Source organism: Triturus cristatus, chromosome 6, assembly GCF_964204655.1.
Source record: "Triturus cristatus chromosome 6, aTriCri1.1, whole genome shotgun sequence".
NCBI classification, from domain to species: domain Eukaryota; kingdom Metazoa; phylum Chordata; class Amphibia; order Caudata; family Salamandridae; genus Triturus; species Triturus cristatus.
The window spans coordinates 808,518,818-808,546,016 of NC_140589.1; the positions used below are offsets into that span (position 1 = coordinate 808,518,818).

At 44.2% G+C, this 27,199-nt stretch overlaps 1 protein-coding gene across 1 annotated transcript in view; it reads right to left on the reverse strand.

Moving 5' to 3' along the window:
* The window catches only part of DESI2 (desumoylating isopeptidase 2), a 171,307-nt gene that overhangs the window by 50,193 nt on the left and 93,915 nt on the right, over nt 1-27,199 (reverse strand). Inside the window, exon 4 of the mRNA XM_085611392.1 lies at nt 2,358-2,499. Coding sequence (XP_085467518.1) covers nt 2,358-2,499 — 142 coding nt within the window. The remainder of the gene's footprint in view (nt 1-2,357; nt 2,500-27,199) is intronic.

Below are 27,199 nucleotides of genomic sequence, written 5' to 3' on the forward strand. Positions count from 1 at the left end.
CATGGCAGAAAGTCACAGAAAAAGGATGGCCATGCCATTGTGCTTTTTTGTCTGGCAGGAGGGGCAAGACAAGGAACACAACATGGAGGGTTGGGAGGCAGCGCCTGAACTATGTAGCTTAAAATGAATGTGTCCATGCCTAATGTAACTATTGTTCATGTAAAGTACTTAAATATCTTTTGGGTCGAGTCGGCACTATAGAAAATAGCAGAAGGGGGAGGCGGGAAGGGAGTCTGGGATCTCGTCCCTGCATTTCACTGTCTAGATGACATAAAAATACACTTGTTTTAATTTTGAGGATACTTTTTTATACTCTTACATCATTGTTGTCTGTTACATGATTTATGTGCCAAAATAGTTTCAAGCCTCGAATCGTGCACGGACTCAGAGCTAGAGTCCTTGATGGTTTCCTTCCCCGTCGAGGGAATTCCTAAGCCTTCCCAAGCTCTCTTAGGACAGAAGCTTCTCCTCTTGCCTCCCTGACCGCAATCACCACGGTTGTAGTGACGTCCAACTTGGTATGAATACTGTACGGATGTTGGAATCGTTGTTGTTAATGCTCTGTATTTCATACTGAGACTATTTTCAGCAACTTCAATGTATACCTGGATTACAAGTTGTAAATTCATAAAGAAATGTGATACAGAGAAGGACTAATGCCTCAAACGCCAGCCTTCATCTTGGCCCCGCAACAGGGCGGATATGTTGAATAGGGCACTCATTAAATACTACTCTGAGGGACGCGATCCCACATTAGGATAATGTAACTCAGTAATACATGTAAAGTTAGCCTGCGGCTTCATGTCACCAAGACTACATCCGCTAGACTTGGTCATCTTTAAAAAAAAAAAAAAAAAAAAAATATATAAATAAATTAAAAAAAAACAAAAAAAAAAAAGTGTTTACATGCTTAAAGCTGCATATGAACTTTATCCACACTACAAGTTCCAGAATGTACAATTACTGTGACAAAACAGGGCTGTACATGAGTCATTCATAAACTAACAATGTTAGTTTCACATGACTGATGTAACTGGAAAATAGGGTTCCACAGCAGTGTTATTTAGATGCACTTTGCATTCACAACTGTGAACAATAATGCATTACCGGATAGTACTGTAATTTCGCAACTGCATATTTTTTCTGAACTTTGGCGACGCCCTCCATTTAAAAAAATGGCACACAGATTATCTGGGGTGTTTGGTTAAAGTCAAACAAGCAGGGGGAAGGGCAGGAGTAAGCAGTGCCTGGTGCGTGCTTCTGGTCCTAACTTGCAACAGGAATGGTGGCAGGTGGGAGGGGAAAGGAGCGACTGAATAGACAAGCACTCATATGGAGTGCCTAAACACAAATAGAAAAGTAGCTCCAAAAACAGGAGCAGTGGATGGACACAAGTACTTGCTTGGTTCATGCTCAAGGGGAGGGCAAAAGACAAGAAGAGGCATAACGCATGCATACCTTGACAAAGGGGAACGAAGGATATAAGAGAGACGTTCTCGCTAACAAATAGTAAGTTATGGGAGGGCTGTAAGCCCACTGATTATAAACAACATGTCTCAAAGAGACCTAAAAAGGTGCATAAGCTGAAATAAGTATTTAACATTGACTTGCCAGCTAACACTCAGATGGCTCAGCTGGGCTCTTCTATAATCGTATTTCCAGGAACCTCAGGCTTATTTGTTACAGAACTTTATGAATCAGCACACTGACTACTGCTAATTCCGCAAGGATATTTGGGCCAACAGTCCATCAGCCCCAGCACATTCACAGCAGGTAAAACTCAAAGTAGATACAGGGTTGAACAGCTAGTATCACTGGATTAGCTTCGCACCGAGCCGACATTGGGCACGTCATTCTGAAGTAAGTAAACAAATGTCCCCAACTCTTCAAAACATTTTCCAATGAAACAAAGACACGCCGTCGTAGCTTACCTGTGAACATTTTAAACAAATATTGCCAGGTCAGTGCCACACTATATTTGTGCATTTATAAAGCAATTTGAAGCAGAATTTACAAAATCTGGACTCAAACAAGATATTCGTTTAGATATTGCTTTGGTTAGTGATGCTGCGACTGACCGATGAAAAGGGGTGAAACTGTTTATTAAAAGCGCCCAAAGAATTGAGGCCTTGAGGAACGGCACTACCTGTACCCAGATCGTACTCCAAAGCTACACTAAATGCACAGTGCCTGCTACAGAAATAACAAAATACCAAAAAGTGACCCAAAATCTACATTATAACTAAAGCATGTTGGGTTGCTGATTGACACGTAGCAATATTGCCTGGGGTATGTTACTGAGTGTGGCTGAACAGACAAAACTACGTAAGATGCAGGAGTGTGGACAGCAGGATTACCTCCGATAATGCCGAAGAGAAGTGGTTGCAGTTTTTGTGCATTAGATGATACGCATTCCCTTTGAATTCCTTTCCAAGCTCTTCCACAATCTTTTCGATGTCATTTTCTGTGAAATCAGTACTCCCCAAGGCTATGGCTTCTCTAAAAGACAAATATGAAAGTCAATGAGAGAAAAACATGGAAACGCCCATCCCCTATCAACTGAACCCTGCAAAAAGGACAATAGTTTCACTGAGCACTATGGATTGCTGAAGAGTGGAGGAAGTCACTTTTACATCCCTTTATTGAGAAATAACACTGCGTAAAAAGCCTTAAAATTATAGAACGTCGTAGGTGTCGTGCAAACTGAGACAGAAATCAGGTTGCAGGTGAAGGGTAGGGGACAAGCCATGTAAAGGAGTCAATAACAGTAATTGAAGTTCATTCACAACGCTGCTTTTACAGTAATACAAATTGTAATTCCATTTTCTTTAGAGAAGTTATTTTTAAGCCTCTCGCTTACAACATCAAATTAGCTTCAAAATCTTTCTGAAATGAGACACCACTATGTGCTTTGTTGTTGAATGGTTGCAAAAAAGAACTGTAAAGCTCCTAAAAAGGCGGCAGGGCTGGAATGGGTCGTAATCTCGTTTTGTTTTCCGCCCATTGACAACTACTGTTCCTTCCTAAATGGTAGGTTTAAGAAAAAGATTCTACCTCAATCCTTATGTGCCACTAGCCCCTTTTTGCCTCAATTATACAGTGCTTATTTCCCCACTGTTACTGCACCCAAACTTCTGAAATCCCACCTCCCCAGCAGCACTGTAACCCAATTACCCAATGCTGCATTATGACCGACATTGATACCGAGGTGTTACATTTCATGGTTGTTCTCAATCCATACACCCTAAGGACCATGTTATACATTCACCATTGTGCAGTTTCTCACTCGGTATCAAGCGCACAGTGTCATGGATTATCTCCTAGCACACTTGTATTAAAAGAGGACGCAGCTGCTTTGGCGAATAACTGCTACAAATTCAATGGTGCGCTTACCTCGTGCTGCAACGCTCAGGAGTCTGTGCCTTGCCAGGACCCCTCTGTTTACATCCTTGATTTAGGTCAGCTGCCCACCTCCCCGCCCCAAGTTAGGCCTATACGATACATGTTCTTCAGGAAACATGGACTACGTTTTATACATAGTGCTGGCACAATCTGGTATCCGTCTTAGCTCTGTACTTCAACCATTGTGCCGAAGAACCGGAGCCAATTGGCACTCTGAGAGCACCACCGGCACCAAAATATTTATCTCATGCCTTTGGTCCCTGTTTTATTTAAAACAGACTGCTGAGCCCAGAAGAAAAGGATACGGTGTGCATGAGGAAAACATACGAATAACAGGCATTCTTTCCAGCAGGGCTGTACTATGAATGTTGGGTGGGTGCGTCTGTGCAATGCAGGAGAGGGTTTGTGGCGTAAACAGGATGACCTATATGCACACTTACCCAACACTATAGTTCCGACACCAGCGACTGTTCAGTTCAGCTCATTTACTTTCTGTTCTTACGGTAGTAATGCACTAACCATAAACTATCCAACCCACCATGGACACAAAACCAGCTGTATTGGCAAAAAGTACAAGCCAACTTGGCCTTTTGGGCCAAGCCATTCTACCACAACCCTATTGACAAGACCAAATAATATAGATGCCAAAGGAAGGCATACACGGGCCTCTCTGGCCTTACCAGAATGGAATTGTGATGAATGAATGTTTAACCTCATAACTACAAGTGACAGCACAAGAATTGGATAAAAGTTACAAGTGTGTTTGAACTTTAGGATTGTATCGTTTTCTTTCCCAGCGGAGCGGAGGGTCCTGCTTGGACAGTAAAATTTAAAGGTCTGTCAAATATTCTAGGTCCATGTCATGATGTGGTTTATAGGCAATGCATAAGACCTTAAAACTGATCCGTTGTCTGACTGGTAGCCAATGTAATTTCGGAATGGCTTGAGAGATGGAGCGAAATTTGGGAATCTGTAGCAGAAGTCGTGCAGCTACATTTTGTATTGTTTGAAATTTATTCAGTAGTTGCTGCTGTATATTTGGGTAAAGGTCATTGCAGTAGTCTATTTTTGATAGTACTAGTGAGGTGACTATTGTTTTCTATGAGTCGGAGGAATAAGAGAGTATTTTATTTTTAATAGAAGGAGGCAGAGATGACCGCATTGACTTGATCACGAAAGGAAAGCTTATTTTCTACTAGCACACCAGGATTCCTAAGCTTTCTCACTGGAACCGGAAGAGTTCCCAATTCCTGCGGCCACCAGGACAGGGAAAAAAAAGTGACCTGATTTCCAAACAGGATGACCTCTGCCTCCTCAGAGTTTAATTTCAAGCAGTTGTTTTTCATCCAATTGCTTACTACAGGCACGATGTTATGGAATTTAGTTCCAGTGTTGTCACTGCTGGACAGGGAAAGGACAATTTGAGTGTCATCAGAGTAGGATATTAACGATAAACCAAAATGATCTGATGAGTGTGGTCAAAGAGGTGCCAAACGTTAAACAATGTTGGGCTTAATCAGGATCCTCGAGACACCCCACATGGTAGTATAAAGGGTGTGGAGACAAAGTCCTCTAGTGCGACAGATTGTTCTCGCCCGGACAGAAAGGATCTTAGGAGGGCAAGTGCAGCATTTCTGATCCCGATGGTGGGAAGACAGTCAATCAACAGTTCACGATTGACCGTATCAAATGCTGCTGAAAGGTTGAATAAGACCAGGGCTGCTCTTCCTCCTGATCAAGGGGTTACCTTAACTCCTCTGTAGCCATGATAAAGGCAGTTTTGGTGCTGTGGCCACTTCTAAATATGAACTGGGTAGAATCCTCATAAAAAGGCCAAAATTACAAAGACAGGAGTCACAATGGAGAGCACAGGGGTCGCAGATACTAGAACCTCTACCCTCAAGTACTATATTACAAATTGGTTGGCCAGCAATTCCATGGCAATTCTAGTCATTAGGGCCTTTCACATAAGCATCAGTATGTCCACAGTGTACTGGCTTTGGTGCCAGAAGACGTGTCCTGAGGAAATATGAATTTTTATGGTCAATTGTGTCCCCTATCTTAGACCCCAACGGCTCCATGTACATGCTACAAGTACATGTATGTTCCCTCCAGTTCCAGCTAGGAAGACGCAAATACATGTGCGTCCAACGTCAACATATCTTCTTTCAGATCCGCCATGAATGGGTCAAATATTCCATTCCTAAGTATGATTGGCCACAGACTTTATATGGTTCACTTTTCTAGTTTTACAGTTCAGGCGAGTAGGCCCTGAATTCTGTCATCAAGCCTTTTCCTGCTTCTGCCTCTGAAATGCTCCAGCCTGGACCTGCATCCGTATCCATGAACTTTGTCCTACTCCCTGCGCGGCTAACGGTGCCTGACACGGCCTGTTGCCTGCCAAAAAACTGTATTCAGCCTTCAAGTTATCTGCCCCGCTCCTCATCCAATGCATTCCTGTCTAGTAGTTTAGGTAAACATCCTTCCAGCTACCGAGCAAAGAGCTTGGCCTCGCTGTCTTTATGCAAGTAATTCATAGCCCCTGTTACCATGGAAGATTCCTGCCCCCTCGCATCTCATGTAGACACATAGACGCTTGTACATGCACTAACAGTCAGTATAGAATAGATTCCGTCCGAGAAACCTTTCCTTCTGGATAACACAGTTCCTTAAACAAAGATATTAAACACAATTTGGGATTAGGTTGACCTGACCCCCCAGACTTTTGTCTCCACATGTAGAGCTAAATGTTAATTCCCCTTCACCCTCTAGTTGCACGTCAATCACACGTCATGCGGCTGCGCGCGCATCTCTGCCAAGTATTTCTGCTGACATTGCAGGATTCTCTTATGGATCCACCCACTTGTGACATCATTTTAAATGACGTTTCTAGTATACGCCTGTATTTACGCCTATTTTCATTACGTATGTGTATTCTTATCTGTATTATCAGCTGTTACGCCTCCTGCATCTGTCTTAATGCAATGCTTTTCATATATATATATTTACTTGTCAATAATGTATTGCCTATCCTTTCCTGAACCTTCGTGGTGATGGAATAAGATTGCCTAGTTCGAACTATGATTCCTTTGTAAGGAATAAAGCCCTTTTCAGAACCTCTAATACCACGGATTCTGCCTCTTATTTTGACTGAGTTATTCTTACTAGACTTTACCGCATAAAAATAGTACAGGTAATTTGAATATTTACCACAGTCTGCTAACAGATGAGTGAGCGCCTCATGAGCTCATGTCCTGCTGCTATGACCCCACAGTGGGCTTCAGGTAGCTCAAATTACACCCACTTTTGAGATATATCTCACACACACATATATATACACACACACATATACACACACATATAAAGTCTCACACACTAAATCCACGCTATTCATTTATGTACAAGCCCTAATAGTCACTTCCATTTAGTTTAGGTCTAAAATAAATAACTACATTTTCTACAAGCATTGGCAATGCCAATAGGTCCAGTTTTAATGGAATGTTGTATAGAAAGCATTGAAAGTAAATAGCAAGGAAATGGATATGTATTGGAACCAAAGAAATGTAGAATAATATAGGTGCAGGTTAAAAGGTCAGGTGATAGGTGCACTGTCAAGCCAGACCTAAAAATCCATGCAGGTTAAGGATTGCCCTCCTCCCATCTGTGCTACTGCCAATGAAAAACACCACAAATTATCTACACTTTAATAGCATTACAATGCCATGAGCTTACCCCTGAAAGTTCAAGCTCAGGAAGCTGGATAAATAAACAAAATGATCACAGCTGTTTAAAAAGCAAGACCTTTTCTTGTGGAAGCAGACAATTTCTACCCAATGAAGACTTGTACTCCTGCCTCCCAACATTTGGGCAGAGCCTAAGCCCCTCTTCTGGTGCTTCTCACATAATTGTCTGGAGACAGCTGTGCGGTCAAGCCAGACCATAACAAGCATTTACAATGCAATAGGTCTCGCAATGACATTGTTTTGAGCTATTGGCATTGAAAATGTTATTGTTTTTTTTCCCTTTGTGAAGCATTAATAAAATGGTGTAATTGAAAATGGCAATAGCTCACTTTGTTGTAATTGCAAAATCTATTGCATTGCATTTGTATTATAGTACATGCTCTCTCGAAACTCCTTTTACCTCTTGCTGAGCACAGGGGGAGTTTTAAATTGCTGTTTTCTTAGGCATTTCACGCATATTTAATATCCTGTAATGGTTTCACTAAAATGCGAAGATGTAACCATGACAAAAGTTGAATTATGGCAAACCCCCAACGCGTTTCTGGCGAGCAATTTTTGGAATACAAAGGACCTGCGCTGCGTTTCCCAGCAGCGGCCCAATCCCAGTAGCAATGCCGAAGTACTGGCCTTTGGAAAGCACATAAGAGCTCTGAATCCGAGAATCTCAAGAACAAAGAAAAAGTCTACTGAACAAGTAGGCATCACACACTAGAAATTGAGACGTGGCTAAAATGACCCTCGCTTGCTTCTTGCTTAAATACATTAAAGCATTTTAACTACTATTCGCACCTACTTGAAAAATCATGTATATTAATGAATAGATGCAACCCCCTTTTAATTGTTTGTTTGAAAACGTTCCGTTCTTTCCGTACTGAAAAAGAGTTGCATGGTGGACAAAATAAATATATAATTTAATTTGTGAGAAACAAAATAATTTATAAATGCCAGTCTGCTGTTCACATTTCAGTGAATTTTCAAAGCCTACAACTCATCTCAACAGCTCGCACAACCCCTACGCTTAGATGGCGCATTCATACCGTATGTTTTTCCATATTTAAAACTTCTCCTATGTGTATCTAATATCGTGACAAAGAGTTTGTGGTTCGTTATATATAGTCTACTCTACTCCTAAAGCACAACGAGGCCTCATCAATAATTGTATTTTTGGACATTAAGCTACAACGTGGCTAGAATGTTGCTTACCACAGCACTCTCGGTAACGTGAGGCCATACCAACCACACATTTATCACAATATACCGCACATTGTTGTGTGCCAATATGTGGCAGAGCTGCAGTTTAAGTTGGACGGGGAGGCAGCAAAAGCCCAGCAGTCGTGCCGGAACGAGGTAAGTGACACCGCCGGCGTTTCACACCTGTGACACGACACGGAGCTCTGTACACAAATGTAAACACACAGGGAGCGAGAGGTACCTACTGCGCAAGCGCACACCCTCACCTGCTTCCATCGTCACATTTAGTATACACATCGCCCTGCATACCTCTCATTTGCGTCTCAACATCGCTACGAAGTGCAGCGTTCTGAGCGTCTTAAAGGGCCAGGCAACCTAAAACTAATGCCAGGTTCAGAAACTCCACCGGGAGCCCAATGTAGGATTTATTTGCTTTTAATCTCGACTTTATCCAAACAATCACCGTTACCATGAAGGTATTTAAAACATTGTATGTCGGTATTAATTGTTATGGCTTGCATTGCCATAATATTTTGTGCTGGTTTGCAGCTAGGTTATTTCGAATCAAAGTTTTACTAGTCTCTTACTAGCTTATAACAAGTTTTTTTGGTAGTAGCCAGTGCTGTAAAGGACATGCGATCACGAAACCAAAAGCGATCGCCTTTGTGAAATACAAAGCCACGAGTGGTGCGCGCGCGCCCATATGCTTTCAATTCTCGCACCCCTGTCTGGGCACGATCATTGAAACCATATGGCAGGAAATGCGCATAATAGACACCAATAGGCCTGGGGCAGAGCTATGCGCCCGCCTCTGGCCTATTGGTGTCTATTTGACAAAATCACACGCACGGAAAGGCCAATAGCAGGCCGCAAAGGTAAAATCACACGCATGAGCATGTGCATTTTCCAGGGCGATTTTCAAAACCCAGACAAAAAGACTCTTGCCTGCGGAAGCACTGCTGCGCAGTGCAACGCTGGTCGCGAGTCCTAAAAATTACTCCCATCATGAAACTAAGTACAGGAAATAGGAACAAGTGATCCTGCGAAGACTCTGGAGAAAAACGATACCAGTAACTAATAGGTGTTAAATTCCTCCCCAGTTGGATTGCTGCCGTTGTTTCAAGTTGTATTAAGAACACAATTTGGCCATGGGCCCTTTTGTACATCAGATATTTTTTTTTTTTACAACTCCTACATAATCAAAGCAACTGCAATATACAAGTTGTTAATTAAAAACAAGGAGCAGAGTTTCTGATCTAACTATGGGTGAAGCAAGTCACAACAATGACAAATCTGTTTATGGAGTGAACACAAATATCTTATTTGTGGGCATGTTTCGCAGTACTGAGAAGCAGGTGAAACAACACCTGGATACCGGATGCACAGCTGAGGTGGATGAAGAACACACATAAAAAACTGTAGATTAAACAGAGCAAACTGTCTTCTTAAGGATAAAACAGTCATCACATATTCTAATTTCACATGAATGATGCTCTTTTAATTATTGAGCTGTAAACAATCCAAATGAAAATCCAATGACATTCATTGATGAACAGAACTGATATTCAAGTCCTTCAGAAAACTTATCAATAATGAATCTTGATAAAGTAACACAAAAGCATCAACAAAATCATTTCACAAAGAGAATTGTTGTTGTGGTTCATGCCCAATGCATTTCGGGATTACCCAGAATCCCTTCTTCAGGGGCTTGTATAGGAAAAAATTGAAAAAAGAACAAAATACACACTTCATTATGAAATGATGAATGTATCTGAACAAAACAAGATAACCCAAAGATACATCCAACAACTCCAGAGTGATGAAGACACACCTGCACGTGTACAAGTCCAGATAATTATCAACAACTGAGAAGGATGTGGAAACTGATGATAAAAATTGCTTGTGACACAAAAAAAACAAAAGAAAAGGCTGATAACTCCCACCCCCTTAGTGCACTGACGGGTGATGTGAACAAATCGTGTTGAATAAACAATCCTTACTTCACAACATTTAGACCTCGTGTGTTGATGCTGATCACAGAAGTGAATGTTTCACTCTAATTCACAATAAAAAAGAAACCAGAATTGATATTCAAATGCTGTCACCTGAATAAACACCATATAGGATCAACTAGTGCTCATATTTGGAACTCACTATAAAGAACGTGCGCGGGAACTCCTTTATAGAGATGTGCGAGTTGCAAAAATTGCAATGGATATGCCGAAACACGAAATCAAACTTCTCACATTCCCATTCGTGAGACATAGATAGCATAAAAAAACCGCACATCCTGTAGATAAAGTAGAGCTTAATTACCACGTCTGAAACGTTGCTGGTATCCAGTAATCACTCAAACTCCACAAAACCTCATAAGTGTATCAGAGTAAATCGGCAGACCGAAATCGGTCGAGGACGCAACCTGCCGAGTGTAATTGGCAAAAGGGAAACCTACAGAAAAAACAAAGAAAAGACGATCCGCCTTCCATAAAACCGTCGAGCGAACTCGATGGTATCACAAAATACTAATACAACTGCTATTTAGTTGCCACATTACCTGTATTCGTGATCAGCAACGCGTCAATATTAGCGGAGTTCGTGCGGGTGCAGGGATGGACAAAAAAAATCAACTAGCCGCTACCACGTTTAAAAACAACGCTCGACAGCGTCTGACGTCTATGTGACTAAACTACTATTGACATCGAAACCGGACTAAGACCAACTGTCGCCAATTGCTGACTGGGTCAAATGGCGAATTTTCAACAACCTTACGAAAAAAGCAAAGTAATAATGCTAATAAAAATTCTCTAAAAAATATAGACTGAACGCTTTTTAGAAAAATTGTTTGACGAATGCTGAAGACACATACCAAATAACGGTAGTCAACCAGCACAGAGTACGTCCATTACAATGAGTACTATGAAAGATACTGAGCTAGTGAGTAAATGAAATCTAACAACTACGTGTGAAAACTCAATAACTCTGCTTTAGAGTTGGAGAGTCAAGCTGGGCACTGTGGCTACGAAGTACATAGCACCTAGCCTCCTAAACACGGTAGAATACCATCAAGAGAGTAAAAAACATTGTCTTCATGTGAGAAAAAAGGCAAAAATGGTGATCAGAGTAAACTCAGAATAGTGTTCAATATGAGTGAGTCAAACTGAAAAAATGAAAGTGCTGGGAAAAAAAACAAAGTGTGAAAAGAAACAAAAGGAAAAGAAAAGTATGTAGCTGATAATTGTGTCAAAGAGACCATACTTACAGACTTGATACTTTATAAAAAGCACAACATTTCCAGTTTATCATTGAGCCCTACAGGTACCAAAGTGTGCAAATATTTGGTCCACCATACTTCCCTTTGAGCTAAAACCTTGGAACGGTCTGTACCTGGTTGTGCTGAGATAATTTCTAAGATCATGAATTTCAATTGAGCGATGGTGTGCTGGCATTCTATGTCCGGTTTATTGACGATATCTTTTTGATTTGGAAAAGCTCACAATCATTACTCGAATCTTGTATCAAAGATTTGAACAAAAAAAACTCACGGATTCAATTGACACACATCAGTTCTGAGTCTTTACCTTTTTTAGATGTATTGATCACTAAAAAGAGCAGGGTTTTGATGACCACTGTTTATTCTAAACCAACAGATCGGAATAATCTTTTGATGTTTTCTAGCTTTCATCCACCTTCATTGCTACACAATTTGCCTTTTTCGCAAGCTTTACATACCAAGAGAATTACATCAGAAAGCAGTCAGTTGGATAAGGCATTAGGAGACCAGTGTGCCAAATTTAAATCACGTGGTTATCCTGATCACGTGTTAGAAAACGCAGTGGTCAAGATCAGTCCAATTCAACGCAGTGCATTGCTTTCCCCTAAATCAGAATCACAGAAGACACAGAAATCGACAAGTTTTTGTTTCTAAATATTCCACAAATTCGGTCAATATCAGAAAAAGTATAAAATCAAGATGGGAACTACTCCAACAAGTCTCTGAATTTAATGGTTTATTTGCTGAACCTCCTCTTTTTGCTTACACGTGGAGTAACAACATTAAAGAGTTGTTGATAAGAACTCATCAAGTTGATTCAGTACTGTTTTCCGGTATGCGCAAATGTCAGAATTGTGTTAACTGCCACAACGCGATTACAGGCAACATTATTAATCACCCACATTCGGGCAAACCTATTTCACTCCAATATAACGGAGACTGCAATAGTGTCAATGTTGTTTATACCATCAAATGTCTCTGTGGATTATTGTACGTTGGCAAAACTTCACAGGAAATTAAGATTTGGATTACCGAACATAAAAGTTCGATCCGGACAAAAAATTTGAAGTCTTACGTAGTATCACACTGGTTACAACAACAGCACACCATCGCTCAATTGAAATTAATGTTCTTAGAAATTCTCAGCACAACCAGGTACAGACAATTCCAAGGTTTTGCTCAAAGGGAAGTATGGTGGACCAAATATTTGCACACTTTGGTACCTGCAGGGCTCAATGATAAACTGGAAATGTTGTGCTTTTTATAAAGTATCGAGTCTGTAAGTACGGTCTCTTTCACACAATTATCAGCTACCTACTTTTCTTTTTGTTTCTTTTCGCAGTTTTTTTTTTTTTCCAGCACTTTCATTTTTTCAGTTTGACTCACTCATATTGAACACTATTCTGAGTTTACTCTGATCACCATTTTTGCTTTTTTTCTCACATGAAGACAATGTTTTTTACTCTCTTGATGGTATTCTACCGTGTTTAGGAGGCTAGGTGCTATGTACTTCGTAACCACAGTGCCCAGCTTGACTCTCCAACTCTAAAGCAGAGTTATTGAGTTTTCACACGTAATTGTTAGATTTCATTTACTCACTAACTCAGCATCTTTCATAGTACTCATTGTAATGGACGTACTCTGTGCTGGTTGACTACCGTTATTTGGTATAAGTGTCTTCAGCATTCGTCAAACAATTTTTCCAAAAAGCGTTCAGTGTATATTTTTTTAGAGAAGTTTTATTAGCATTATTACTTTGCTTTCTTCGTAAGGTTGTTGAAAATTCACCATTTGACCCAGTCTGCAATTGGCGACTGTTGGTCTTAGTCGGCTTTCGATGTCAATAATAGTTTAGTCACATAGACGTCAGACGCTGTTGAGCGTTGTTTTTAAACGCGGTACCGGCTAGTTGATTTTTTGTCCATCCCTACACCCGCACGAACTCCGCTAATATTGACGCGTTGCTGATCACAAATACAGGTAATGTGGCAACTACATAGCAGTTGTATTAGTATTTTGTGATACCATCGAGTTCGCTAGACGGTTTTATGGAAGGCGGATCGTCTTTTCTTTGTTTTTTCTGTAGGTTTCCGTTTTGCCAATTACACTCGGCAGGTTGCGTCCTCGACCGATTCGGTCTGCCGATTTACTCTAATACACTTATGAGCTTTTATGGAGATTGAGTGATTACTGGATACCAGCAACGTTTCAGACGTGGTAATTAAGCTCTACTTTATCTACAGGATGTGCGTTTTTTTATGCTATCTATGTTTCACGAATGGGAATGTGTTGAGTTTGATGTTTTCGTGTTTCAGCATATCAATTGCAATTTTTGAAACTCGCACATCTCTAAAAAGGAGTTCCCGCGCACGTTCTTTATAGTGAGTACCAAATATGAGCACTGGTTGATCCTATCTGGTGTTTATTCAGGTGACAGCATTTGAATATCAATTCTGGTTTCTTTTCTTTTTTATTGTGAATTAGAGTGAATCATTCACTTCTGTGATCAGCATCAACACACGAGGTCTAAATGTTGTGAAGTAAGGATTGTTTATTCAGCTCGATTTGTTCACATCACCCGTCAGTGCACTAAGGGTGTGGGAGTCATCGGCCTCTTTTGGTTTTTTGTGTCACAAGCAATTTTTATCATCAGTTTCCACATCCTTCTCAGTTGTTGATAATGGTCTGGACTTGTACGCGTACAGGTGTTTCTTCATAACTCTGGAGTTGTTGGATGTATCTTTGGGTTATCTTGTTTTGTTCAGATACATTCATCATTTCATAATGAAGTGTATATTTTGTTCTTTTTTCAGTTTTTTTCCAATACAGAAATGAAATAGAAATTTTGTACTTGTATAGCACACTGCTGCCCCAGCGACAGGGCGTCCTGGCCCCTGAAGAAGGGATTCTGGGTAATCCCGAAATGCATTGGGCATGAACCACAACAACGACAATTCTCTTTGTGAAATAATTGTTTGTTTAAGCTTTTGTGTTACTTTATCAAGATTCATTATTGATAAGTTTTCTGAAGGACTTGAATATCAGTTCTGTTCATCAATGAATTTCATTGGATTTTCATTTGGATTGTTTACAGCTCAATAATCAAAAAAGAGCATCATTCATGTGAAATTAGAATATGTGATGTTGACTGTTTTATCCTAAGAAGACAGTTTGCTCTGTTTAATCTACAGTTTATGTGTGTTCTTCATCCACCTCAGCTGTGCATCCGGTATCCAGGTGTTTCACCTGCTTGTCAGTACTGTGTTTAAGGTTGGCTGCCTTTTCCGGTTTGCACGCACTAAGTGTTACACATTGGTTGTGAATTGTGTTAACTTTATTGACATAAGGAGTCCTTTTGCTTATTCCATTTGCTGTGCGCTGACTTATTTTTGATTTTTCACATGTTTCGCAGTAGTCATGAGACTACTATTTCTTTTTCTTAAATGGTGTCCCTTAGACCCATTTTCTAGGTAAAGAGTGAAGGTTAAGTCCTCTTCTCTGTTTGGTACCTTGCATGGCGAATGGTGCGAATCCTTACACTATTCTTAAATTATTCTTTTCCTCAGAACGCTTATTCTGCCACTCCTGGTCATCCTTCCAATTCAACTACACTACACAAGATAAGCCATCAGCCCTCCCTCCTCCAACTTCTGGGCTAGTATACCTACTACTGTGTGATGCACCATCCTACTCCTGGATGAATTCAGTCTGCCCTTGTCAACTCCTCTCCAAACTCCCTCCTCCTTGTTCAACTCACACTGATCTTTTCTCCCAATGGCATTTGACAGCTGTACAATATGCTCAGTAATTCCACCTTTGTCACCCTGGGACAACCACTCCCATATTAGGTTCAGAGTGAATCAAAACTACACCTTGCTATAGAACGTTTCTTCTTAGCCTCAGCTAGGTGCCACACTATAAACTATGGCTGCTCTTATAGTGCCAATTCCTATGGGTTAATCCCTGCTGCTCCTGGGTGGCCTCTGTCTGTATCTACCCACTCCTATGGGTTGCTACCCAACATTCATGTGTGGACTTCTCAGAGCATACACCAAGGCTGGTAGCACATTGTTCATTTCTACGGAGGGCTCCTCTGGTACTCGTCGTTGGACTCTTCCAAATATGTAACATGGCTGGTTGTAAACATCACAACGTTATGGATTGCTTCCCGCTAGTCCAGGTTGGACTGGATACCATGGATAGTTATGCATTGCTCCACTTCTGCTCCTGGCTGAATGTTTAGAGTCTACACCATAGCTGGTTTTATACAGCATGTTCTTATGGGTGCTCCTCTGCCTCTTCTAGGTGGACTCTTCAGGCCATATGCTGAAGTTGGTTGTATAATTTGCCAGTTCCTTTGGGCTGCATGTAGCTGCTCACGGATGGCCTTAAGCATATCCTACGGCTGTCTGTATAATGGTGGCTCCTGTGCCGTTCCTGGGTGGAATTCTCAAACAAGCATTGAAAATGCAATAGGTCTCACCTTTGATTAAGTTAAAGTCATTTGCTTTGCTAATGGTATTGTATAGCAACGCAAATGGCTTTAACTTAATAGACGGCGAGACATATTGCATTCTTAATGCTTGTTCAAACAGGAAACCCTCCGTGAGAGCCGCATTTGAAAGAGAGCAGTCCACAGACGTGTGTGAATTCTTGACTACAGGTGGCGGTAAGTTGTGGGTAATAGTGCTGGATGTTTATCTTTTTTGTGACCTAGAAATTAATGCTAAATAATTCTAGTTAAGATCCCGTTAGTATTTAGGGCGTGAGGGTCTTATGTGCACATGCCTGGAAAGCGGCTGAATATCCTGTGTGACGTCTTCCACCTCCATGCCATTTTTGATCCTACAGCGCTATGCATTCTGGGACTCGCAGTTCTGTTTTGGTTTGGCATGATGTCACGATAAAATGAAGAACGCCAGGCTGGAGTGAGCCGTCCACGTGGCCTTATGATGGGATTTCACCCTCTGCAGTTCTCACACGCACCTACACAAAAGCCACCCTCCCCTTTCAACAAACGCCAGGGCTTGATGTAGCACATACAAAAGAGACAAACCAGTGCAATCGGTTAGTAACTGAACAGCTGTGTGTGTTGAACATGCAGAGGATATAGCTGTGTGCAACTTGCATGGGCAGCTCCGCATTTCATCTTCTACAGATCAATGCACGTGCCTTTTAAGAAACATTGCCGGAGCACAGACCTGCAGTTAATCGAGTCCAAGCTCAAACCTTATCTCTTGGGTGATAAAAAGAGCACCGGTCATTTCATTTAAGTGAAACAGCTGCAATTCAAGGGTCAGGAGTCAGTTCAGTTTATGGCGCGTGCTATAGAAATGGGGAGGGCAGTGCCACGTAGTCGCCCCCTCGCCCTGGAATTAAGCAGCGCGCGGTGACGCTTTTCTGCCGTGTTCATCAGCTGCACTATTACAGGACGGGGGTGTTCTGCATAAGCCGGGCTTAAAGGCTATATGTACAGCTGCTACACATGTGACGTCAACGCAAAGCTGCTAAAACACTCAAAAACCCGGTGGATCAACTTCCTTGCCGAGGCCTGCGGTTTAAGGCCAAAGGCTGTGCTTCGCCGTAAATGCCTAAAAATTGCATTTTCCATCCACTCACTTCGCTGACTCTGATCACCCCAGGGGAACCATAACCTGCTCTATGGCACGCAGCAGCTGTAATGCACAGGGATCTGTACATCCCTTCACAAATAACACAAACAATAGGCAAGCGGCAAAGGCAGCGCCGCGGGTCAATGCACCAACTGCAGAGATCTGCGCGTGACTTTTGGACCACATGTGCCAATGTACATAGGCTCGCTCTGCCTTTAACTCAAAGTCGGTAGCATGATTATCGCTGGGATCTAGCTGGGACTGTTATTGCAGTGCTCAGAATCCCAGTTACAGCGCTATGTGATAATAGGCTATTGTTATTTATGACAGATTGCTTCGTCAAATAGACATGAGTAAAGATAAAAAGTAATACAACGAGATATTAATTTTTCTTACTGCAATGCCAAATTTCAAAATAAGCTTTCCGCACTGCAGACTTTCAGATTGCAGATGCAATAAGATCACCAACGATAAAAACAAGTGCTCGCCAGTCAGCCACTGTTTATTTTTGCATCGCGCTTTCACTTTAAAGTGAAAGCGCAATGCAAAAATAAACACGGGCGCCATGTCTCCTTTTGAGATGGCCCATCCGGACTGGACCGGGCTGTAGCCGGGGGATTGCTTGTCTTTATGGGGCCATGTGTTTAAACACAGGGCTCCATAAAGATAAGAAAACGTTTGCGAAGGGGGGAAAGCAGGCGAGCCCGTCCAATTGGGCCGTCTGAACAAGCCAAAGGGAGGCAACATGGAAAGCTCTTTTCCAATGGCTGGCCACCGTTTAGCATAAATGGTGACGCCAGCCAATGGAAAAGAGGGGCAGGGCTTAAAGCCCTTTACTGAAACTCCTCAAAATCATTAAATCTCGCTGAGCGAGCTGCGCATGTGCGTAGCCACGCTAGCAGAGACCTAAAAAGACATCACAACTGGCTGCATACTGCTCACTCCTATGGGGTGCCCCCAGACATACCTGTGTGAGGCCTCACAGAGCACATACCATGGCTGGAGATATGTTAGCAATTCTTGTGCTTCATATCTCTGTTGCTCCTGGGTAGACTCCACAGTGCATATGTTAGAGTTGATGTAAAATTGCACTTCTGGATGTTAACAACCTTTGCACCTCTTGAGGTCCAAATTCCAAATGGTATAAACTGTGATACAGACCACTCCAAAGATGGACATCTGCATGCAAGGCATCCACCAAGATCATTGTTAAGAGGGATTTACTTTTGGAATGCACATGGAAAAAATGAACAGCCACATTGGGGAAAGAAGAACAATGTCATACAAAAATCACTGACTACTTTATGGGTGATGTTTTCACTCTCAGAACTTTGCTCAACCATAGTTGCTCTTGCAGTTTTCTGTTACACAACAGACTGCCACAGGCTTTAGTCCCACACTACCCCTCATTATGGATTCTTCTCGATTTCAGATTTGCAAAATGTTTATTCTGCATTATACCATCAAAGTTCATAAACATAACATTATAAAAGAATTTTTAGCAGCGACAAATTAAAAATGAGAGTTCGGATAAGATGCATAAAATAGAAAACATACATATGCCAGATAGACAAGTAATAATGTAGCATACAGACTTATAAAAGCTAGCTCATTAAGCAGGCTAGATAGGTCATTAGCATTGCACTTTTTGGGTGCTTTTTTGCCTAATCCTGCAGATGGCCAACGAATACTGCAACCGCAAAGACCATGCATTGCCTAGCATCAGTTTTTAAAATTCTCAGACCATCTTTAAGTATACTGGAAAAAGAGTGGTATAAAGTGTTTTTTCCTAAAACTATGGTAGGTGGGGCACAAAAATAGGACACGCTCAACGGTTTAAGGGTCAGAACATGATGGACACTGCTCCTTACTAGACCTAGGTGCACGTCCCCAACTGGCTGTGAAGGTGGAGAGTGGCATATCTGAACTGCATATAGACCTTTCTAGCATTTATGGGTTCAAGTTCATCTAAAAACTGCTTTAGCTCAAATCCTTCCTTCTGCTGAAGGAATGTCAAGGAACCCAGATTGGATTGACTCTACAGTAAATTCAATTTGTGCTGCCAGTATACGCTCTTAATTTGGGCCTTTAGGCATCGCACTAGCTGCGTCAATCCAATTTTTGTGATGGCCAGCTTAACATACTTCAACCACGGAATGTCTCAAGCAAATTTGACTGGTAGGTGGACAGTTCAGGGGTGGCTCAGAGCTTCTTCCAATATAGAATTGGCTTTAAGCCAACTACATCTATTTTTTTTCCCCATGTTCAACCTTAAGGGGAGCAGCGGGGTGCTAATGGGAAGGCTGGTTAGTTCTTGCATGAAACGGTTTTCAGCCAAGCCAAGAATGGACATGTCCCTATGTCCCCATAGCTCAGAGCCATAAAGAGCTGAGCCTAATGCCTGGTAGTTTTAGACTTGTAATGCTGGAGAGAACGAGTGAAAAGGTAAGCCCTTGTGCAACATGACTATATCTACCTGAGGTTTGCCCCAACGCGAGTCTACACTTTGCTATGTGCGTAGGTCAGTTAAAGTGTACAGTAAGGGTAACTCCCAGATAGTCAAAGATGTGGACGTGTTCCAAAGGAGACCCTCTAAATGTGGGACTTAAGCACATGGTACGGCAAGGGTTGAAAACATATATTTAGTTTCAGCAATATTGAGGTCTAGGCCTCTTAGGCTACAAAAGGAGATTGTGAATGGAGCAGCGTGTCATCAGCAAACATCAGGGCGGGCACCCTGGTGGTTTTCAAGAGACGGCGCGTCAGACTCGTGATGATCCACATAGGTCACCAAATCATTGATGAAGAGTGTAAAGAGGGTTGGTACAAGAACACACTTGTGCCTGACCCCTCTTTTGACTGGGACAGGATCAGTCAATTCCCCTTTCCGGCTGCATATAACTTGGGCAGAATTGCTATCATCGAGCCGCAAGATTATAATCAGCAGATAGTGTGGGACCCCTATATTGGCCAAAATCTGCCACAGCTTGGAGTGAGATAAAAGGTAAATGCGTACCTGAGATCAACAAACACCACACAGAGGTGTCTCTGCCCTAGGTGAACAAACTTTCAGTATAACACAAGACGGCGCACCTGATCTAGCGTGCTAGTTCGTTTTCTGAATCCAGTTAGTAGGGGGGTGAGTGTGGCAGTAGTTTGTTCAAAGGGACCCTCGCAAAAAGCTTTTGGGTACAGTCAATTAGGCTTATGGGTCTATAGTTTCTTAGGAGATTATGAGGTCCCTTCTTAAAAAGACAGGGATGATCTCAGCCCCAGCCCAACAAGGGGGAATTGGGGCTCCCTTCATTATAGCACTGAAGATTATCACAAAGTAGGGCCTTCACACCTCAGGTTGGTTCATAAAAAGGTCCCCCTCCCCGAGACCTTTTCCAGCCCGAGGGTTTTTTGGGGGACAATTTTACTTGAGTAACATTCTCATGGCTAATATCTTGGCATTCAAGTTGATTGCCAGGCAGGGCTTGTAGCACCACCTTATGATTTGTCCCTAGAATAGCCCTACAGCATGGTGTGCAGGGGCCAACATCAGGAAATACCTAGTGTTCAGGGGTGGAGTATAAATTGGAGAAACGGGCAACCCAGCCGCCTGACATAGGTATGTAATTTTCGATCATACCAGAGCTCTCTGTATTATCTGTTGTAACAATGCTTCAGAACAATCATGAATCCTCTGTTTTTGCTGCTGCTAGCAAACCTAATTTTTTGGATTCCACTTCCCACTCTCTTGGCTTCTCGATTTACAAGTTCAGGGCTCAAAAAATCCAATCGCCCACTTGCATTGTCAAGCAAGATTTATTCAGGGCGACCTACTTTTAGGGACTACTCGACCTTTTTTGAAAATCCTCTAACTTCAAGGAAGACAAACTGATTTTTGACCTCCGTTTCTGAAAGCAGAGCAATTATGACAAGATAAGATTTAAAGGCATCTTTATTGCTCGCAAAGTGAACGAGCAATAAAAATGCCATTAAATGGTATTATTTTGTCACATTTGTTGGCTTTCAGAGACAGAGGACAAAAGTCAGCTTATCTTATTACATTTATTTTTCCTTCTGTGACTTAAGTTAGAGGAGTTTGTAAAGTGAACTCTGTGACAATTGAACTGTGCAAAGCATGTTAAATGAAATGCTTCAAATGAGCGACCCTTGACCTTGTTAGGTAGGTCGCTCCCCCTCCGCACAGCACCGCCTGTGCGTCCTGTCCCTGCCCCAGCTGCCGCTGATGAGGTAAGTTGAGGCCCTCCTGCGGCCAGTGGTAGGCCTTAGGTCTGTCCTATTGTTCATTGCACTGCCCGTATCGTTTACTCTTTTGCTGTCTGTGACTGCTGTTGCCTGTCTTCCCCCTGCGCCTGTATTCTCTCCTGTACCCTTCCTTCCTTCTGTTCCTATCGTCACCTCCGTGATCTGTGCCCTCTTTTTCCTTCTATGCCCCCGTAATCTGTGCCCTGGTGATCTGTGCCACGTTTTTCTTTCTGTGCCCTTGTGATCTGTGCCCCATTTTTCTTTGTGACCCCGTGATCTGTGCCCCGTTTCTTTCTGTGCCCCTGTGATCTGTTCCCCGTTTTTCCTTCTGTGCCCCCGTGATCTGTGCCCCGTTTTCCTTCTGTGCCCCCGTGATCTGTGTCCCATTTTTCTTTGTGCCCCCGTTATTCTGTGCCCTTGCCCCTGTGATCTGTTCAGTTTTTCCTTCTGTGCCCCCGTGATCTGTGTCCCATTTTTCTTTGTGCCCCCGTTATTCTGTGCCCTTGCCCCCGTGCCGTCCACCGCTCCCGTTCGCCGCTGCGTCCCTGCTCCCCCCCCCGACTGTCCATTCGCTGCCCCAACAACCTGCCTCCCAGCTGCTCCTCCCCATACATGGTGGCCGCTGCACGGCCGTGACGCTGGCGAGCCGAAGCCACGCCTAAGGCAAGCCCGTCTGCACCCGGACCGCGCCCAGACCCCTGGCCCCCGCGCACGCCACGACGCCCGCCACTGCGACTCCAGCACCCTCCACGTACTCAACGCCGGCCGATCACGCACCTGCTGCCTGGTCGCCCTGAAGAGCACCCAAGGACCCTTCTCCTGCCGGAACTGCAGCTTCACCAGCATCCGGCCCGCTAACTCACCTACCAAAGAACCCAACCACCTCAGATGCATCCTTCTCAACACCCGCTCCGCACGCAAACACACCGTGGAACTCTGGGACCTACTGGACTCCAACACCCCATACATCGCCTTCCTGACTGAGACCTGGCTGAACCCCTCCTCGGCACCCGACATCGCCATAGCCATCCCGGAAAGCTATAAAATCACCCGCAGGGATCGCACCAATGGAGGAGGAATCGCCATCGTCCACAGAAACTCTCTCAAAGTCTCAACCAACACCGACGACCCCCTCAGCACCGCCGAACACCCGCACTTCCAGATCCACACCGATCCCAACACCACCCTCAGAGGAACCCTCATCTACAGACCCCCCCGGACCACGAGCACAGTTCAGCGACTCCATCACCGACCTCGTCAGCACTCACGCCCTCACCTCCACTGACCTCATCCTCCTCGGGGACCTAAACTTCCACCTCAAGAACAACGACGACACCAACTCCTCCACCCTGATCGACAACCTCGGACTCAGACAACTCGTCACTACACCCACCCACTCCGCCGGCTACACGCTTGACCCCATCTTCTCCGCAAGCTCCGTCTCCTTTAACCACACCGCCGAGCTCCACTGGACCGATCACCACTGCATCCACTTCACCTTCCGGAAACCCACCACGCACCAGCGCACCCAACAGATGCCGCTCCGCTGCTGGAGCAAAGTCACAGAAAACCAGCTTTACACCTCCCACACCCGGAGCCCACCCACAGATCCGACCGACCCGGACACCGCCGCTCGCAACCTCAAACAGTGGATCAACGACTGTGCTAACACCCTCACCCCCTTTAAGAAGCCCTCCAACACCCACACTAGCAAGAAAGCCAGCTGGTTCACCGAAGAGACCCAGGCCTCCAAGCAAACCTGCAGAAAACTCGAAAAAACCTGGATCCGTGAACCAACACCGGAAAGCTACACCACCCACAAGAACGCCACCCGCAGACACCACCACCTCATCAGATCCGCCAAAAGGACCACCTTCAGAGACCGCCTAGACAACAACGCACACAACAGCAAAGAGCTCTTCAACATCATGAAGGAACTCTCCAACCCCAGCTCCAACACCAACACCAACGACATCCCACCTTCACAAGACCTGTGCGACTCACTGGCCACCTTCTTCCATTGCAAGATCGCAGACATCCACGACAGCTTCAACACCGTCACCAGCCCGGCAACCAGTGAGACCCCCGCTCCCACGACCACCACCCGCACCAACTGCCTGATCTCCTGGACCAACATCAACAACGATGACGACACCATCAAGATCATGAACACCGTCCACTCCAGATCCCCGAAGACCCCTGCCCACACCACATCTTCAAAGCAGCCAGCAGCAACATTGCACCCCATCTCCGGAAAACCATCAACATGTCCTTCGAGACAGCGACCTTCCCGGAGAGCTGGAAGCATGCAGAGATCAACGTCTTACTCAAGAAACCCAAGGCGGACCCCGAGGACCTCAAGAGCTTCCGACCCATCTCCCTGCGAAGATCATCAAAAAGGCTATCAACAAACAACTGATCAGCCTCCTCGAGGAGAACAGCATCCTGGACCCGTCCCAGTCCGGGTTCCGCAGCAACCACAGCACCGAGACTACCCTCATCGCCGCCACCGATGACATCAGGTCCCTGCTAGACAACGGAGAAAGCGAGGCCCTCATCCTCCTGGACCGGTCAGCCGCCTTCGACCCGGTCTGCCACCGCACACTACGAACACGCCTCTACGACGCTGGAATCCAAGAGAAAGCCCTGACTGGACCTCCTCCTTCCTCTCCGGCAGAACACAGAGCGTCTGCCTCCCCCCTTCCACTCCAAAGCCACTGAGATAATCTGTGGCGTACCCCAAGGCTCATCCCTCAGCCCAACGTTGTTCAACGTCTACAAGGCACCACTCGTCCACATCGCACGACCTCAACCTCATCTCTTATGCCGACGACACCAAGCTGATCCTCTCCCTCACCAAGGACCCCCACACCGCCAAAACCAACTTCCACGAAGGAATGAAGGCAGTCGCCGACTGGATGAGGAACAGCCGACTGAAGCTGAACTCTGACAAGACGGAGGTCCTAATCCTCGGATCCACCCCCTCGGCCTGGGACGACTCCTGGTGGCCGACTGCACTAGGAACACCCCCAACATCCACCGACCACACGCAACCTAGGGGTCATCCTCGACTCTACCCTCTCCATGATGAAGCAGGTCAACGTCGTCTCCTCCTCTTGCTGCTTCAACACCCTTGGCATGCTTCGCAGGATCTTCAAGTGGATCCCCACCGAAACCAGAAGGACAGTCACCCAGGCCCTCGTCAGCAGTAGACTGGACTACGGAAACACACTCTACGCAGGAGCCCCGGCCAAACTCCTGAAACGGCTTCAACGCATCCAGAACACCTCCGCACGCCTGATCCTTGACATCCCTCGCCGCAGCCACATCACACCGCACCTGAGAGTCCTACACTGGCTCCCTGTCAACAAGAGGATAACCTTCAAACTCCTCACCCACGCACACAAGGCACTCCACAACACCGGACCAACGTACCTCAGCCGACTCAGCCTCTACACCCCCACCCGCCAGCTCCACTCCGCAGACCGCACCCTCGCCACCGCCCCCTGCATCCGAAGAGTGACCGCCGGCGGCAGATCATTCTCCCACATCCATGGGGAACACCCTCCCCATCCGCCTGCGGCAGACCGAAGACCTTCTAAACTTCAGAAGACTTCTCAAGACCTGGCTCTTCGAACAGTAGCAGCTTCGCCCCCCACCAACCCCCTTGAGACCCTCGCGGGTATGTAGTGCGCTTTACAAATACCATGATTGATTGAAAGATGTCAGGCTTTTTTCAAACACACCCACTGAAATAGCTAAGTGAACTGTTCATAACTAGTGAAATATATTTGAAGACCCATTTTTGTAATTCTGTGGTGAAAAAATATTTTTATAGGATCAAAACAAAATTAGAAAACTTTACTTGGTGATTAGCACATTTTAAATATTGTTGCTGAAACCAAATTTCCCAAAACTATTTATGCACTATCGTCAGTAAAACTACGTTAGTGGGAAAGAGTTGGTGGGAAAGGTTTGTGGCCATTTCAATGGAAAATATGCCATCAGCAAATGACAATGCACTACCACATCATGCTTTGGTAATATATTTATGAAAAGTGAGTTTTTAAACATGAACTGGGAATTATACCTGCTCCTGCCCTGACGACAATGCTATTAGTGAACTAAGAGGCAAGTCAGGAACGACGTTTACCCTATATATGGACTCGATTTTTGTTATACATGGAGTAAACATTTAGTCCAGTAAATAAAGAGTTTTTTTGTACAGCAGAAATAGTGAACTTGCATATCTGAAGGTGCTCTCTTATGTGATCATAAAGAAAAAGACGGCACAATAAGACAAAATATTTGCCTAGGATCACACAATTTGAGACCAGTTCGAGGGTCAAGTACATTACAGTTAGGTCGAGTAGATTATTAAAGTTACTAGACCTGCAGGTCTAGTAACATTTGTATGATTTTTCGAGCCCGGAAGTTTATAGGCCCATCTAGCCACCTTGATCTTTGGGAGGTCTTATTGTTTAATAGCACAGGATAGCGCCATTCTTGCCGAGCTACACTGGTTGTTATACCAAGTGTTTTTTTTTGCCTCTTAACTAAGTGGCGGGTTTCCATATAAAAATAACTCGCTCAAGTTTTGCAAAAGCTGTATATGAACATTAGAGAAATTGGCCAAGGTGTCCCCCTCCACCAGGGGCTGCTCTAGTAGTGACAGGGACTCCCCAATTCCTTCAGCGACTAGTCTGTACAGTTTGGCAACTGACTATTGAGTGCCATATTACACTCCATTTGACCCTGTGCTTATTTGTGGCCAGGACAAACCTCCTGTCAAGGGGCTGCTACGGGAACTCACGTCTTCATGTCTAATGATAGCGCATTATGATCGTTACCTGAACGAGTTATAATAGCCATGTCTACAAGGTTGGGCCACAACCAGATATCAAGCAAAAAGTAATTTAAAGGACTAGATCTCTGCAGTCAATTAAATGTGTGGTTGCCTTCCTTGTCGGAATTTGTCCTACTGTTACATGCTTGAGGCTCATGTTTAGAGTAAGGGCGTTTAGTTGGATTGCCAAGGGGGAAAAATCTTTCCACAGGTGTGATTGCCAACTCTGGTTTAGAGCAGAGTTGGTCTTCCTCCTAAGAATGAAACCTAAAGTGGGCATCTAATGGTTTAAACTGGTAATTAAGGTCACCCCCACGATATTACCAATCTCAACAGGGAGTGCAGCGTCTGCCTCTCCCAGATGAAATGGCCTCCTGGCTGAAAGAGGAAAACCCTAGCCGCTACAGTGGGGTAGTGGTCCAAGTTTCTTGAAATAAACAGATATCATAAGAGTCAATGAAATCGCACCACTCTGGGTTGGACAACATCGACCGGAGCCTGCAACATTCCAAAAGATCAGCTTAAAAAGACGAATAGGGCTTTTGATATGCTGAAACATTCTGTGCATCATCCCCTTTGGTATCGCTTTGTTTGCCCTAAGTTGGCAGGGTATGCCCAGACGTGGGCCCCTTGCTCACTTTGCCACTGGATTCAAGATAGCCTGGCTGATGAGGGTTATGAACCCGAAACCGGTCCCAGGATACTTGTTTCCGGTCCAGGGAAGACATGGCTTGGCAGTTCGGGCTGGACTGTTCCCATGAGGCACAGGGTCAGACTGATTTGCATATGGCCATGTCCGAACTGGGGTGGTGGAGTGAGCTAAAGAATGATGATGGATTAAACCCAGATCAGTTGACTGGGGATGAGTGTTTGACAT